Genomic DNA, 17792 nt, shown 5'->3' on the forward strand with positions numbered 1-17792 from the left:
ATGTAAAAATGGAGGAAACTTTCCATAGTCATGTAATTTACACTTCTGTTATGGGTTTGAAATAGTAATTAATTCCACAAAGAATTACAACGTGCATTCTGATGCTCCACGTTTTTGGCTGGGTGGAGTTCTTTCAACTGAGATACACTTTTCTTGATACAAACAGTATAGTTTTATGCACAGTTTTATGGAAGCAGTTTTATACATAGGTACATAAATAATATTGCCAGCATGATGGTAATGTTGTTGGGAAGAGATCTGTGGAACTGATTTCTTTTGAGCCTTATGTACATTCAAATACCTACTTTAATGCTGTCAGAGGCAAACAGAGTTTGGGTATCAGCTTCCTTTGCTCTTATTTTTCTTTAAGCAGATTCTTTTTAATGGGTGGGCAACTGTCTTTAATAGATTCATGTTTGTTCTATTAAATTAAATGTTTTATTAACAACAAACATTGCTAAAAGAATATTTTACCATATTTGCAAAAATATTATCTTCCAGCATTGTCTTTTCTTTTCTGAGAAGTCTTTCCAGCTTGGGACCACTCTAAGTGGTGATTGATAAAGTTGTTACGTCATGGTACTTTTTAAGGGGAGAAGAAAAATCTGGCATACCACAAAGAGAGCAGTTCTTGCAGCTCTTGCACTCCTGTTCTTCATTATCTCCTTGTGCTGTCCTGGATTTAATTTGGCAGCTTTAAAAGTTCGGCAGCTGTTTACTATCACAAAAACCCACCCACATGCAAAAGTCCCCAAATCTCAGAAAAGCTATGGATGTTAAAAAAAAAAAGACTAATGGACGCACTCCTACCACGTAATAAAAGTACGCAAAACAGCAAAAAGCACCTTGAAACAGTCACTGTGTTTGTCAAGTGTGCCAAGTTATGAGTTGTTTTTGTGATGAGGATCAATGTCAGATTATGGAAAGAATGATGCACACAAGCTAATTTCACTTACAACTTGTGAATGTTGGTTTATTAACTCATCTTCTACATCAGAGTCCTTGTTGTTAACCATATAATTTTATTTCCCTATCCATCTTAAAATGTAAATTCTTTTGTTCATTTTGCCTATTACTATAAAACTTGACCAGCCAAACTAAAGTGCCTTTTTTATGGTCACATTTCTTTTTCTTATTTTTTAATAGATGACAACTAATCTTCCTCCTCCCAGCTTCTGTTACATTCTTACTGTTCAGTCTGGTGAAATACATGTGGAAGTGGATGAGGAAGAACAGATTTCTAATTTGTACCAGCCACCAGCTGTTCATGGTCTAAAGGAAATTCTTGGGGTAATCTGCTTTACAAATCAGATAACAAATACTTTTTACCACTGGATTTCTGGTATCACAGTTTTCTCATTCCCTGTTTTTGTGCTATTTTCAGATGGATGGTTGTAACAAGCGGTGTAGCTTCTGGGCCCAGGTGCTCTATCGAAGGCTGCAGGTAATCTTTTTACTTAGCAATGAATTCAACATAAAATCAGCATAATATTTATGTGAAGAGCATTCATCTTGTTTAGGGGTAACCCCGCTGCCAGGATTATCTTAAAAGTGTTGTACAGGCAGAGTTATCACCATGTTTAAAATGCTTGTGGGTGGGTAAAACGAACTGCATCTCCAGTTTCAATGCCATTCAGTCTAGAAAGCTAATTATTCCTGAGTAAATTGCTGTCTAACCAGAGATAATACTGCACCCTAGAGAGGAGCTTGCAGGAAGTGAGTTGAGGCGCAATTTATAGCTAAATGCTGTCCTTAGGAACATAGCAAGAAGCTCCCAGTCAGTTGTCTGTTGGGGGATAGAATGGAACAGATGATGGTTATATAAAAATACGGTTTTGCTCTTTTCATGCAAGTGTGTGGGAGATTTTCATTGACTTACATAGAAGACCCTCAGGCAAATTTGGCTTTTATGGTCCAATAAGTAGTAAAAGGGAGGAACTCTTAGGTAAATACATCTGCCATCCATACTATGCCGGAAAGCTTACAATTATGTTTTATTTGTTTCTGAATGATGCTACGATGTTCTTTCAAAATGTTGCTAGCTCCCTTAGTAGTTAAAGGAATTTTTTGTTGCTGATTTATTTATTTTTTCCTGGCGACTGTATCCTTAGTTAAGCCAGCACTGAATTCTAGCAGAGAATAATTTGCAATTGTCCATCAGCTCCACAAGAAACAAAGTGTGAATCAAAGCATATGAACCAAAGACAAAGAAATTCCAGAACGGCCAGAAAAATAGCTGGAGATGCTTCCCACAAGTTTGAGACATAAATTTAATTTAGGTCTTGCCCTTTTGCTTCAAAAGCCAATGAGTTATGATTTAATTTTTAGGCAGGGAGTACTTTTAACTACTGAGATGAGGGGTATCTCTTGTGTTTTCTCCGTGCTAGTTGAGAATGTAACAGAGCATTTGCAAACATGGAATTAGGGCTAGCAGGATGGGATCTTCAGTGTGCCAGCAGAAAGATAGACACGTACATGCATAAACTCCTATTTCCAAAAAAACTCTTCTAGTGAAAAATGAAATAAAATTGCAGACTAGGGGCATCCTAGCCAAACATTTTTGAATTCAGGAATGCCTGCATCCGAAATTGTGATGTGGGTTATCAGTAATGTTGTGTAAAAGCACTTCATCACTGAATTAGAGAAAAGATGAAGCGTGCAGGAACAGATGTGATTTTGAAGAATGGAATGTTGAGTAGCAGAAATAAAGGTCTATGATTTTTTTTCTTGCTCCTAGTAGTTTTATTAGTTGTTTGGCTATTCATTTGATGAACTGTAAGCACTAAATTTTCATAAGTGAACAGCGTGAGTGCTCATAAGTTTTTTGAAAGTAATGATGGAAAAGCAATGGAAAATATTCTTCTTAGGTTTAACTTTCTGGATAACTACTTTAGGAATGTAAGGGTATTTACCTGCTGTTAGTGTATTACTTGCCTAGTCCTCCCAGAAGATCACAAACAGCAGCTTGTATCCTGCCATTGCCTTTGCCAAGAGTATGTACCCTTCACAAGCAAAATCACCAAGTTATAGTAAGTGAGGAAGGGACAATAATTTGGTTTGTTTTGCAGATTTATTATTAAATAATCTGCTACATGAGCTAGTTCAGATGTAGTTTAAAAACTAGTATTTACTCTCTCTAGCTATAGTATTAAGTACTTAAATTAATGACTTAATTTGTGTGAAGGAAGAATGGAAATACGCTTTTATTATTACTCTGAATCCGAACTGTGGTTCAGAAGGAATATGAGGAAATATATTCCATCTGTGGTTAAGGAGCTGTCCTTCCTTGTAACTCAATCCTGCTGCTATTTGTCTGTTGTGTCCTCTCTGTTCAGAACAAATTGTCACACATAGTAAGATGATGATTTTATAGTGACTTGGGATTTTTGCTGTTATTATTATTTACTTTTTGGATGATTTTTCTGAAAGCCAGCTTTTAATGTCTTAGTAATTCTCAAGGGACAGATGTAAAAATTCTTTCTTTGAAGCTGTCCTAATGTTATCTATGCAGAGGAGGTGCCCAAATGTATGTAGTTACTAGCCAAAACAACATGGGTGCAATAGGCAGCATATGCTGTATTAAGGCATAACTGTGATATCTGAGCTGTGAATTTTTCCAGTTACTATTTGCAATTACCTCATTTGCTCTAAGAGCTGGGAGCTATGTTTAGTGTGGCTGATGGTTTCAAGGTTAGAATTCAACCAAAGACAAAATTTTGAGGGTTTTGTTACCTTCTGCTAAAGACATGGAGCTTTGAGAATAAAATTCTAAGCGTCTTTCCAGTCTTGCAGTATTTAATTTTCAGTTAAATGTTTTAAGCATTCATTTTTGATCAGCAGACTAATTAAAAAGAGTAACAAAACCATTTTAAATTAATGACATAATTTAATCTTAGATATTTTAAAATATCAGAATCCTAAAATTTGCACGTTTGTTGCACTGGTGCATATGAAATATGCTTTGATATGTACCTGTCTGGGGCAGAAAATTTACACTGTCACTGCAGATTCATATGTCTCTTACTTAGGAGTTACCTACTTCCTTAACTTTATGCATCATTGGAATATTTAGGGATATTTGTTCAGCTGAAAGAAAAAGCTCCACTTTGCAACTTGGTTATGCTTGGGAATCTGATAATAGTGTCTAGAAAATGTGCCCACAGAGGAATAATATTAGTAGTAGAAATGCTCTTTCCTTATTTTTTTTAAGACAAAAATTATGTAAGTCTTAAAAAAACCATCCAAGTAACTTTTTATACATACCATATGTACAATATAATACATATTTTTTAGAAAATATATTTTCAAATCCCATGCACAGTCCATGAAAATTATGATAAAGTGTGATGATTGATTGAGGTAAAGCCAAGAGTCCAGAGAGTCAACCTCGAAAAGTTAATTTAAGGTAGAGATTTTAAGGTTTGTATCTGAAATAAGGAATACCAAAAAATTCTAGTAAAGCTTTGACTCATTATCCTGTACAAGCCCTAAATGTAATAATTTCTGTCAGTTCTATGAGTTATTTAAATATGAAGATGTTTAGTCTTTCCTTCTACTAAAAAAATTACCAGTAGCATTCCAATTTTGTATCTTTGGTTTTTTTCTAATCATAGACAAAACACAATGTTCCTATAGACCAAAGAGATATTTTGTTGTTTGTGACTGACTCCACACTGCAAAATGTGGTTCATGGGATTCCAAGAGTTGTTGCTGTGTCAGTCACTGCATCGTGTGTTCTCAGTATGGAAATCAGAGAAGCCCTCAGTGCTGGCTCACGACTTGTCTTCTTCAAGGATGCTCTGTGGGGAAATGGTAAGCTTTGCACGTGGTTTTGAAGCTGTTGGAGTCCCAGAGAAATAGCACCCTTTATCTCTGACACCCCAACATGTGACCTCTGGAGACTTTCATTATCAGATGAAGATGAGACTTTGCAGGTTTGGGATGAGAAGTTTGAAAGGGGTTCTAGTTAGAGCTTTCCTGTTTCTATATTCTATAGGTTTCCTTTTTTCTATATTTTTGGCTTGATCTCCAAAGCCAATGAGAAATTCAGTGCTGTTGTTGTATGTCCACCAATACTACTGTCAAGTCTTCTCTGATGACTGTCGAATTTGATGACCAGTGTCAATCAAATTTGTGAGTTGACAGAAGGCTCAAAAATATCAAGAAACTTGAATGTCCTTAGAGAAATTTTTCAAGCTCTCCTAAACCCATCTTAGCTGTGAACCTTCGCTCACATACAGATCATGAAATTATGGTTGTTCACTTTACTTTCATTTTTAGTCACTTTTTTTTGAGGTTCAAGCTTAGTTCTGTATGGTGACTGCAGGGGCGGTTCACATCTCATGCCTTCAGTCACTGCCAAAATGTAAGTGAACTGGAAGTATCAAGCTATGCAAAAGGCTATGTGTCTTGAAGCAAAAATCTCTGCTCTGGAGAATAAAGCATCGCATGCACCTACTCTTTGTAATCTTTGAAGCAAAGTAGGACCACCTGAAGGGGTGCCCAAGCTTATTACCAAGGAAAAGACTGTAACCTGTTTGCAGAGAGCGAGATGTGATACAGTCTGGGTGGCATCAGACTCTCTTCTACCGTGTTCAAATTTTTAAATTTCGTTTTTTTCAAATTCTGATTTCTTTCTCTAACCAAGACTCGAAAAGTATAACAAGAACATGGTGCATATATCGCTGAAAGCAAAATATTTTGTCATTGAGAAAACCTGATGCAGTCTATTCATCTGTTTGGTAGCTGGCAGAGATTGTTGTCTTTATTGGCCGTGACAATTAACGTGGTCACCTTTTTCCTTGTTACTGTACTGAGTTGAAATGTCTTTTTTGGCAGGTAGGATTATTTGTGTTGAACGTACTGTTCTCTTGTTACAAAAGCCTCTTTTGTGCTTGGCTGCTGGTGCTGACCTCAGTAAGCTGACTGGCCCTGTCAGACTCGATGAGCTGGATTCTACAACAGAGGCCAACTCCATTTGTGCTCTGAGAGGTTTGTATGGCCTTGCCTGAAATGAATGCGGTTAATTATTTGTCCTCATTTTAGTCTTTTGTGTCTTTGTATTGATTTCTTGCACAAACAGCGTGGAGAGATAAAAAAAAGCATGGCTTTGCTGTGGTTCCTTAGGATATTTAAAATTGTATGCTTCTTTGTGGGCTCTGTTTGCCTTTTGCTGGCCAAGCTCTGCTCCCACTCACTCATACCCCAGAATAAATGTTTAGTGCACAGTCTGTTTCATTGTATTCCTTCCTTCACTGTCTTCTTTCAGGAGCCTTCTGTTCACACCAGCCTTGTTGATGTTGGCAACAGTGAGTTATACCAATATTTTTTAGGCAGATGGATAAGATATGTTACCCAGATCTTGAGTGGTAGGGGTTAGTGACTGATTTCCCTGGAGCTTTGCTGCAGTAGGAGAATTTATTATTTTACCATAGTAAATTAGCATAATGTGGCCAGTATTTGCTCACCAACCACTTTGGATCATAGCTTTGTCTAATATCTTGGTCTTACCACTAACCATGCAGAAACATTTCTTACTACATATTTTCTAGTGTTTCCAAATCATGCAGAAACATTTTCTACTGTGTATTTTCTAATGCTTTGTCCAGACAGCTTCTTAAACCTCCAGTTGTACAGTGCCTGTAGGAAAAAGTCCTTAAAAGCCCAACAACTCTTAAAGGCTATTTCCTTCCTTAAATTAACTCCTATTATTCCAGTAGCCCTTGTAGAAAATTCTTGATACAGTTTTGCATTTACACCTTCGAGTATTCACTGGAGCATTTGAAATTGACTTTAAAATTACAACAAATAATGGTTTTCAGATTAATTCTTCAGCTATAATATGATGGACTGGGAAGACAGTTTGAAACCAAGCAAAGCCTTTACTAGACATACCTGCTGCTATGGTAGAGCCACAACTTAGCAATGCCTCTGTGATTGATTACTGAGCACCTTGCAGTGACAAATGTTGAACAGTGCATAATGAAAACCAAGCACAACTAGAGGCACTTCACTCAAACCTTGGTTGTTATGGACATCTTGCATTGATACATCTACTTGAAAGATATTTCTGTCACTGGGTGTGAAATACTTTTTGACTTTTTTTTTTAACCTCTCCAGTAGTTATGCTAAGGATTGTCACTTCTCTGCTGTTAATTTTATGAGAAGTGCCTGTCTTTTTTTTCTTGTTGACAGTGTGCATAGTAGGATAAAGGAAATATTTCTCTGTCCTTTCTTCCAGCAGAGCAAAGAAAGTACACCTTTCTGATCTGTTGTGTAAACAAGTACTTACTTTACACACATGGGAGATGTCATGCTTTGCCTGTCCTGTATTACAGAAAGAAGAATGACAAAAAGAAATTAATCCTACAACCTTGTCTTGTTTAATCTGGAATTTGTTCTGGGTGGCTGTTATCACTATGTTCCCATACCTGAATACCAACATAGAATATAAAATATTTTCTTTATACCTATGCTGCTGCAATACATGTATGACAACTCTCACTTTGGTGTGTACTGAAATAATTTAATAGCATTCAAGAGATATATTCACTGTTTTAAATTTCAGTTAGTTAGTGCCTACATCTTTCTGCTGAAGTAATGAAACTAATAGCATTGACCCTACTTTGTTGGTGGGAGAATATAGTTTTGGTGGAGTAACGCATGGAGGGAGATGTAACATCTTTAAAGTTCAGTCACTGTCTCTTATCTCCTAAGTCAGAGAGTTGTTAGTCTGGCTTTCACTGGGAAGCAGTATTACCTCATTCATTCTTTTTTCTTTGTGCATCCTTTCACTTCCTGTACTTTTGCTCACCTATGTATGTTGCACATTGGCATCCTCCCACCTAACACAGAGGCTGCAAAGACTTTCTCTACTCCTTCTTCAAGAGCAGGTGCTTTCCTGCTCCTTTGGAAGGAACCTCTGAAATTCCTCCGGTCCAAGCTCCTCCTTAAAGCTGAGCCCTGAACAACTTGGTACAACTCTGGACTGGATGTTCTTCAGAGGTTCCTTCCCTATCAAAGTAGACAGTGTTCCAGTCCAAGCAGATGCAATGAGTTTGTCAGAAATCCTTGTTTCGGGGATGTCCAGTTGTACCAGCTCTGGGATAATGGAGTGTGTTGCTCTTCAACAGATGAGTGAAAACCTGTGATTGCTTTCTAATGAAAAGTTTATTCTTCATTGCAAGATGAATCTGTGGTTTTCACCTGTGATCTTAGGGTTAATAGATTTGTTTTGTTATCACTATGCATTTCAAGGTAATTCCTAACCTCTTTTTGCTCTATAGTAGCAGTCAGGATGACTGAAATGTTGGCAGCTCATATGGCACAGAACTGTTTTTCCTCTTAATCATGCTTTGAGCAAATTCTACTTAGTCTATACCACATGATACGTGGGAATATTACTTGATTAATGATATTTGCTTAGTATATGACTCACCAACGGTGATTGAATTCTGATGTTGGATGTTTTCATATTTAAGCCTTTACTTGGGTGTGGGGTTTTTTCAGTGTTCTGCTTAATAGTGGGACTAAAATGGGTTCAGTCAGTTTACCTAGGTTTCCTTTTTTGATTGAATTTTTGCCTTTTGTGTCCCATTAATCAGGGTAACTGACCAGGGGAAAAAAGTCCAAAACAACACCTCTGTTTTTTAATGTTTCAGCTGGAGTGTTCCTTTGCATTCCACATGGGAGACATGTTTTTCCAGGTGTTGTCCTATTGTCAATCTCTTCTTAATGACACCAGCCACAACCCTTAAAAATAGACTAGAGGTAAAAATCAAATCTTGGCTATGATCATTTTCATTTAAAAGAAGGATCTTGGGTCAATATCCAAAAGGTTTTTGCATGTCAAGCAAAATCTAGAGTCTTGAAAAAGATGTGCAGCAGTTCAGCAGCTCGAGAAATCACTTTGTGTATGGGGTGCACAAGACTGTCACTAGATTATTACACCTGTTCTGACTTTGAGTTGTTCTGACTTCAGTGATGTCTGGTGGTTTTCTCAAGGGAACTCTACATTGTCATCAAAATTATCTTCTTGGCTGGACATAATCTCATCCATATGATCCTGATTGATTTTCTTCAAATGGACTTTCATTACTCGGGCACTGGCATCTTGCAGTTGGAATATGGCACACAACTGGGAGAAAGTGAAAAGTCTTAGAGAGAAGGGGGATTTGTTTTGGTTTTTAAATTATTTTTTAATGAAGAAGAAAGCACACTCAGCAAGCTAATTGGTAGCTTTTTGATAAACAAGAATCATAGAATCATTTAGGTTGGAAAGGATCTTTAAGGCCATCGAGTCTGTTAATCCAGCACTGCCAAGTCCACCACTAAACCATGTCCCCAAGTGCCACATCTGCACATCTTTTAAATACCTCCAGGATTGGGGACTCCTTCTGTGCCCACTCCCTGGGCAGCTGTTCCAATGCTTGACCACCCTTTCAGTGAAGAAATTCTTTCTAATATCCAATCTAAACCTCTCTTGGCATGACTTTAGGCCATTTCCTCTCATCCTGTCACTTGTTACCTGGGAGAAGAGGTTGACCCCTGCATGGTTACAAACTCCTTTCAGGCAGTTGTAGAGAGCAAGAAAGTCTGAGCCTCCTTTTTTCCAGGCTGAAGAACCCAGCTCCCCTTCATCAGCTCCATTGCTCTTCTCTGGGCCTGCTGCAGCACCTCAATGTCTTTACTGGAGTGAGGGGCCCAGAACTGGGCACAGCCCTCAAGATGTGGCCCCACCAGTGCTGAGTACAGGGGGATGATTCCTTTCTTTGTCCTGCTGGCCACACTACTGCTGATACAGGCCAGGATGCCATTGGCCTTTTTGGCCACCTGGGCACACACCTGCTCATGTTCAGCCACTGTCAACCAGCGTCCTCAGGTCCTTTTCCATTGGGTCACTTTCCAGCCACTCTTCCCCAGCCTGTGGTGCTGCCTGGGGTTGTTGTGACCCCGGTGCAGGACCTGGCACGTGGCCTTGTTGAACCTCCTATCACTGGCCTCAGCCCACTGATCCAGCCTGTCCAGATCCCTCTGCAGAGCCTTCCTGCCCTCCAGCAGACCAACACTTCCACCCAATTTGGTGTCATCTGCAAACTGAGGGTGAACTCAATCCAGATTATTGATAAAGCTATTAAACAGGACTGGCCCCAATACTGAGCCTTAGGGAACACCACTGGTGACTGGCCACCAACTGGATTTAACTCCATTAAGCATTCACATAATTAAGGAGAAACATACCCATGGAAACTCTCAGTTTATCACAAACACTGAAGAATCAAAATTATTCCTCTAAGAGTCCAAGTGGTTAAGTAGAATTGTTTATTCTGTCAGTGAAGTGCTTACTGTTTTGTTGTATGCTTAGAAATTGAGTCATAAATGTTGTATTTGAGAAACAACTTCCCAGATCTTCAGATTCAGTGTCCTTTGAATTCCCAAAGAAAATTACAGTTTTGTTGTTTAGGTGTAGCTCCCTCCTTGCCCCAGGAGAGCCAGAAAAACAAGGGATTAGCACACTGTCTCACAGTCCAGACACTGTAAATGCTCCATAGTCTCCAAGGCTTTCTTCTATTGAATGTGGTATAGAACTGTGAGATTCTTGCTCAACTGAAGCTGGATTTTTTAGTCTGTAGTTCTGTTGTACTAATGCGGTTTTATTTTAGTGTAATTTCATTCTTACAGGTGAATATTTTTCTCTATAAATAATGCTCATAATTTCAGCATATTGTTACCATAAAATATAATACACTCTTTATTGGCTTCTCATAAAATTCTGAATATATTTTTTCTTGCCAAAACTAGCGAGGCCCTTTTTATTAGTCCAAAGTATCTTTGGCATTCCCTTCTTATGCACACACTTAAGACTGTGAGCCTGGTCTAATCTCTGTTAAATCAGTATAAATGCAGAATAACTCCCCTGTTAATGGAATTTAATCTGCACTGTTGTCTTCAAAAGGGATTAAGACTTCTTATTGGTTTGTATTTTCTAAATATCAATATCAAGCTATTTGATCTGATGATTTTTATAGCTTTTTACTGCCAAAAAAGCATCAGAGGACCAGAAAGAAAGCAAACAAGCAAAAACAAATCAGAAAAGCAATAAAATCCAAACCAAAAGAACCAAGCCTGTTTGGAAAGTTAATTGTCAATTATCTACCTTTTGGTATTTTTAGAATGTAAAACTGCTGTACTTTCATCCCATGTTGGAGGGACGAAGGAGAAAGGGAATGAGATTGTTGGAAGAGCTGAATCTTGCTCTGACAAGTCTTAAGCTGTGGGTCAGAAAGGCTCAAACCTGCTGTGAAGCCAAGAGTGACTGTGTTTGCTGGGTTAACATTAGCATTTTTTAAGAATTCCATGTTCTGCAGGTACTGTTGTAGGAGTTAACGAGAGCACTGCTTTCTCCTGGCCTACATGCGACAGATGTGGCAATGGAAAGTTGGAACTGTGTCCCCAGGACAGGTGAGAGTCAGCATGCTCCAGAGCACTCCAGGTGTTTGGTAGATGTAGCCATAACAGGTGATGCAATGGTTCCTGCAGGCACAGGCTGCACTTTGCTCCTTCCTAGAACTAAGACGTAGTATTTTTATTGCTGATGAACTGATAAAACCTGCAAGGTTACATTAATTTATTAAGAAAGATACAAGTAGATATGAAATGGTTTGATTTTGCAGTTATTACTTTTTTTTAAACCAGTCTTGCTTATAAAGATTTCATAGCCCACTGCATTATAGTATTACTTTTCATAAATATATAAGCCACAGGTCTAATTTTAAGTTCCTTTAAAGTAGGTACATGTGTTTGTGTGTCTTGCCTTGTTAATCTGTGTACCCCCAATTCACCTCATTTCTGTACTGGACTGTGGTGTCTGCTACAATTTGTCTAAGTATGAAAGAGTTACACTTCAGACCTATTAAATTAGTCACCTTTCTAAAAAGAATGTTGAATAATTCTCACAGTATGTCTGTCCTGAATGTGAAGACTGATCCTACAGGACCTGTTGCCACCTGAAATGCTGAACCTGTGTCACACTGACATACTTTTGGAAAGCCTCCCCTGCAGCTGCCTAGCCAGCTTGTGCTTGCAGTGTGAGATACCTGATGGAATAAAAGCCCAAGGGATAAGAGTAGTCAGAGGAAGGAAGGAAAGGAGGGGAAGGAGGGGAAGGAGGGGAAGGCAGGGGGGAAGGAAGGGAGGGAGGAAGGGAGGGAGGAAGGGAGGGAGGGAGGGAGGGAGGGAGGAAGGAAGGAAGGAAGGAAGGAAGGAAGGAAGGAAGGAAGGGAGGGAGGGAGGGAGGGAGGAAGGAAGGAAGGAAGGAAGGAAGGAAGGAAGGAAGGAAGGAAGGAAGGAAGGAAGGAAGGAAGGAAGGAAGGAAGGAAGGAAGGAAGGAAGGAAGGAAGGAAGGAAGGAAGGAAGGAAGGAAGGAAGGAAGGAAGGAAGGAAGGAAGGAAGGAAGGAAGGAAGGAAGGAAGGAAGGAAGGAAGGAAGGTGTTCTTTCTAGTGAAAAAGCTTACAAAGGGCATAAGGAGAAGTTGGGTTGGTCTTACTGTAATAGATAATATTTTCCTAAATATGAGAAGATGTGCCCTTTATGCTTTGTCCTTTGGGGGGAAAAAGGCTGAAAATGAGAACCAGGTGTCCTGTATTATACTGTCATGTGAAAGATAAGGATGTGTCTATGTTCACATAGTAGTGTAGTCCAATTTAAAAAGTATCTCACCTGTGAAAGACTCTTTTGCTTCATTTGGAGAACAAATGAATTATCAATATTTATTTAAGAAGTGCTTCCAAGAAGGACTTATAGCTGAGCTTAATTTTGTGCATGACTTAAGTGTGCACTGAAAACATTGAACGTTTGCTGAATGAGGGCCTAAGTCAATAAGTCACTTCAGCCAAATCTATACTACAAATTTTCTTTTGCCATAACTTTTAGGAGGTTATGAGATTAATATTTGCTTAAGTGGGGTGACTATAAATAGCAACCTCTCTATGCTGCCAGAAATTATAAAAGGAAGATCCTTTTGCCAGAAGAGTTTAGGTCCTCCAAGAGAGTTACTGCCAACAGAAGAGCTCTATTTGCTATGATCAACTGTATCTACCAGGGCTTTGTTGCTAAAAGTCTACCAGCAATGTATTTTGGACAATAAACTAACTGAGGTTTTATTTCTTTTGATCGATGACTGATAAATGATTTGATTTATGGCTTGTCTATTTCTCTATGTTTTTTCCATCATTAATTTGTGTGTTTCAGGCAATTGCTATATTGCAGCCAGTGCTCTGAAGTTGTCACAACACCAGTTTTGAAAATGCAGCTGGAAGTCTTCTTGAGTTGTCCATCCCGATCTCAAAGTACAGTAAAAGTGAAGGTATGGCATGAAAGAAGCGTTGGTGTATCAGGTGTAGTGAGGCCAGATGTGTGGACACATAGGTACTCTATGCCACACTTTTATGAACAGTTCTGTCAGAAGACAAAATATGTAAGACTATCCCATAATTTAATCTAACACTAAACTTTTGTTTCGTTGGGCTAAGAACCCAGTTCCCAGATCTTGCTCAAGTAATGCAGTCGTTGAGTTCACCCTGAGGTCTGCAAACTGTTCTACAGCCCACATGGAGGGATTTATTAGGTTGGGCCTTGGGAAACCTCAGTCTACACAGTCTAAAAGGAATGTGTGTTTTTAGACTTCCATTCTGAACATCTTTTGTGTCACCTCTCCTCTGCTTTCTTGGCCAGAGAAACAAAACTTTTTGATATTAAAATGATAAATCTTTATTCTATGTGACTGCAAACAGAATGTCTTTGCACACTTCAGATTTTTGTCATGAACAAAACCTGTGAATTTTCTCATTCCAGCTGTTGCAAAGGACAATCTCTTCTCTCCTGATGTCCTCTGCCAGTGAGGATGGGGTAGGTATAATGAATGCTGTCCAAAGAAAGTTAAACTACAGAACTTAATGTAAAGGCAGAGTACCAATATGTTGGCAGGTCAGCCATGACCTTTGTTGGCAGGGTCTTGAAAATCTTCAGTGATGGAGATTCTGACTTTCCAGGCAGTTCAGAACTGCACTAGGAGTGATAGGAGATTTCACTACAAGTGAAATGATTTTTTTTCCCATGTCCAGCCTGTGATTTGAGTGGGCTGTGCCCTTTGGCAATCCCACCTTCCAGATGGCTGCCCTCCATCTCATCAGACTCACACTCTCCTTTTCAGAAGGGGGATGCTGCAGATGGGCTGCGTGGCTTCAGCTCAGCTGTGGATCTGCAGAGCTACCTGCAAACAGCACCGTGTCCAGGCACTCAGAGCTGCCATGGGCAGTGCTGGACTTTACTCTGTTCTCTGGCTGAGCATCCAAAGACAGAAAAGATACCCTCCAAGCATCCCACCTTTTGGGTCTGGTCTTCTAAATCTTATAAACCACAACCACTTTGTAACAGCACAACACTGAAAGTACAGGCAGGTGGAAGCAGTAGAAGAATTTGCAAAATGCGTGCAAGATGTTACTTTATAATTGTATGAATGAACCACACGTAAGCTGTGGAGATCCATGGGCTAAAGTACACTTTATGTAATCATGATTATTCCTTTAATCTGAGATATCAGAAGAACCCTGACACTTGGCACAGTGACCCAGATTTATTGTGGGTGAGGGAGGCACCTGGTAGGTGCCTGGCTGGCATTGGCTGCTGGATGGGCAGCAGCAAAGGAGCAGCACCTTCAGAGAGTCATTAAGTCCAGCTAGCATTCCAAGATTTTCCCTCTCCCTTGCACGTGGAAGGGAGTAAAGGTCGGTTTGTTGTCTTGTTTAATCATCTGAGTTAAATACCTTCAGTTAGGTGATATGCATTAGGGTCAGTTTGCTCTCCCTGTCTTACAAGTTTTCCAGCATTTTCCTATTACATGCTCCATGGTTTTAGTGGGATTTGTGGAAAATATTTAAAGTGGAAAGTTACTCTGAATTTTTTTTTTTTTTTATGCTGGAGGGTGTATATTTCATTTAAGCAAAGAGATACAAGAAATTTCCAAAATGTGTTTGCTCCTTTAATAGCAGTTAAGTCTTGCTGAGTTTTGCAAGATGTGTCTGGCAAAACATAGTTCTTTTTTGAGTTATTAGAATTCAAACAACCTCTTGTTCATGTTTCAATGTGTGTAATGCCAGTATTTAGAAGTCTGGCAACTCAGATTTTTTTCTTCCCTTACTGAAACACAGGGATAAAGATTAGTCACAAGAAATAGTACTTGAGGTGGCATTTTGTTGCCAGTGCTGCTAAAGTTTCTAAGGGTGTAGCTTTGTAATCAGTTCTTTTGACAGGGAGGTTGGTTTTAGCTGTCACCAGCGCTGGCCACTTGTTCCTCACCTTGTGGCAGCCCTTCTGTAACACCAGTAGAGTTGTTTGTGCAGCTGCACGGTGAACTGGACTGCAGAACCGGTCTGGGGTAAAAATAATCTAGGAAAATAAAAAGGAGAAAGGTTGTTTATACCTTGAACCAGGCAAAGCCATGGGTATCACATACCTGTACAGAAGCACAGCACAGATGAAGGCAGGGGCACAGCCAGAGGCTGGTCACAGGCAAGGCCCATAAAGGAAAGAATGGATGTGAACCTGCCGTCTGAGATACCCTCACAAGTGAAATATCAGCTGTGAGTGTTACCTGTTCTTGTGTTAATGTGCTGTCTCATCTTAGTGAAGCCATGCCAGCCTTGCATCCCTCTTCTCCACGCAGAATACAGCCTCTACAAATTTGCTCAGGCACAACTCACAGGTGAAATGCCAGTCAGATCATTAAACAGGAGGGACTGTGTAGGTGCTGGTGATGGTAATGCATGAACAACAAAAAGTTAAAAGGGGGAGAGGGAGGAGAGTAAGAAGGGTTACAAAATGTTTTTTCCTTTAGTGGATCAGTGAGCACAGCTAATCAATATATAGTATGGATATATGCATTGCCAGCACATGTGAAGTCCTGCAAGTATCAGAAAGGCAGATAAAGGGAGCATGTGTAGGTTCTGCTTCAGCAAAACTGAGTTTAAAGTCACAGGAACATTTTTGGTTTTTAAACAGCTCATTTTTAAAGCCTGTTAGAGAAGCAGCAATTTAGGCAAGAGTGTGATCTAATTATTGAAAATCTAATGTATTCATTCTTTCCATTAGTTCTAATGCACTTTTCGAGTCCTTAAAAAAATTGTCTGTTGGAAGAGGATCTTGCATGCTGCATCTTCCCAGCTGAACGCTGCCTAGAACAGAACGTCCAGCACTGTTTGTTTTACTTACCATGCTTTTATTCCTGCAGACCTACGAGATGCAGAGCGTGCTGGGAAAGGAGGTGGGGTTATTGAACTGCTATGTCCACTCTGTAACCAGTCATCCCAACTGTGTTGCACTGGAGGAAATTGTTCTTCTGGAAGCTGCAGCAAGACAGAGTTGAACTCTAGTCAGCTATTATAGCATCTGTGGACTTTGTAATGTGATTATCTGTTAACCAGTGCCACAGATAATGTATAATGCAAGTGTGATAAGCATTAAGATAGTTTATTAAAACTGTGATTTATAAAGCACATTGTGCTAACACTGAAAAAATATCCATATATTGTTCAACTTTCTGAACTCTTTCTGATCAGTGCAGAATCTTAAGAATACAGTTCTTTGTCGTGTTTGCTGTTATGTAATGTAAAACATCTTGTTCTGGAAGTTTTGAATTTTGAATGGTTGTGAATTTTTTTTAAAAAATACTGTATTTATTACATGTCAATGGAAAATACTTTACTGATATTTTTGAAATAAATACCTTGCTGTGGGCAGCGAATGTTGGTTTAAGCTGAGTTTTATCAGTGGATTCCAGACCTGTGTGATGTGCGAATTCTGAGTTGTTATCACCTTGCAACAGTTGTTATAAAGACAGAGACTTGAATAAAGCTTATATTTTGAAGTCAACCACATATAAAGTTAATGTTTTACAGCTAATTGGTCTCTCAGCATAGAAGTAGTGTGTTATCTGTAGCTTCCCACAAAGCAGGTGTTTCATTATGGTTTCTTTTACGGGTAAGGAGCAAACTGCGTTGTAGGCCACGCAACTATCCTCAGCCAGACCGTGGAGACTAGAGATAAGATAAATGCCAAAATCTTCCTCTGAGCGTGCATTGCGAGATTTAATATAAGAATTAGAGACTGGATGGTTCCCCCCCCCCAGTATTTAAAAGCCCCTTGCAGGTCAGGAGGAACGAGTGGTTTTGCACAAGTCCCATATGTGATTAACCAGCAGAAAAGGAACAGCAAACTTGTCGCACTGGTCATTTCTGCGGCTCAGGCCAATAGTGAAAAGTCTTATGGATGTCACGATTACGAAAGGAATGACCCAGCTTTTGAATTCCCCCTTTTTCCTCCCCTCTTCCAAGCATTTCAGTCTCCTACCTGCCTCCCTGTAAGGAAAAAGGAGATTGCAGCCCATTCATGTGTAGAGGATACTGGTCTGTACTCGAGACTGGGGTTGCCCCTTCAAAACCGTTTAAGACTTGAGTCTCTGAGAAAGCTGGAGGTGTGTGTCGTGTCAGGCCATTTTTCTGCCAGTGCCCTACAGATGCTGTAGGTGCTCTTAACACTGCACTACCAACATTTAGACAAGTTGCCCGATCTTCTGCGATCTGTTCACTCACTCAGCGAGGAGCAGCAGCGTTGCTGCTCTCACTGTCACTAGCAGGGATCAGTGAAAGTCTTTGTGATCACTCACTCTGTGATGAGCAGTGGTTGCCCACTCTCACTTTCACTAGCTGGGATCAGTGAAAGTGCCCAGCTCCTACAG

The 17792-nt window shown here is 39.5% G+C and overlaps 1 protein-coding gene and 1 long non-coding RNA gene across 3 annotated transcripts in view; one reads left to right on the forward strand and one right to left on the reverse strand.

Annotated features, from left to right (window-relative positions):
• SPIDR (scaffold protein involved in DNA repair) overlaps window positions 1–16927 on the forward strand; it is a 195854-nt gene extending 178927 nt beyond the window's left edge. For both annotated transcript variants that reach the window (XM_039549214.1, XM_039549215.1), the window contains 8 exons: window positions 1147–1290; window positions 1385–1444; window positions 4614–4812; window positions 5839–5991; window positions 11367–11460; window positions 13250–13364; window positions 13853–13906; window positions 16287–16927. In XM_039549214.1, the coding sequence (XP_039405148.1) occupies window positions 1147–1290; window positions 1385–1444; window positions 4614–4812; window positions 5839–5991; window positions 11367–11460; window positions 13250–13364; window positions 13853–13906; window positions 16287–16421 (954 nt within the window). In that variant the 3' untranslated portion in view covers window positions 16422–16927. The remainder of the gene's footprint in view (window positions 1–1146; window positions 1291–1384; window positions 1445–4613; window positions 4813–5838; window positions 5992–11366; window positions 11461–13249; window positions 13365–13852; window positions 13907–16286) is intronic.
• On the reverse strand, window positions 11485–16395 carry LOC120409700. The gene is made up of 3 exons (XR_005601461.1): window positions 16268–16395; window positions 15356–15445; window positions 11485–11568 (listed from the first exon to the last, which is right to left on the reverse strand). It is a non-coding gene; the product is annotated as an uncharacterized LOC120409700 (long non-coding RNA).
• Window positions 16928–17792: the final 865 nt, after the last annotated feature.

Source organism: Corvus cornix, chromosome 2 (assembly GCF_000738735.6).
Source record: "Corvus cornix cornix isolate S_Up_H32 chromosome 2, ASM73873v5, whole genome shotgun sequence".
Classification (NCBI taxonomy): Eukaryota; Metazoa; Chordata; class Aves; order Passeriformes; family Corvidae; genus Corvus; species Corvus cornix.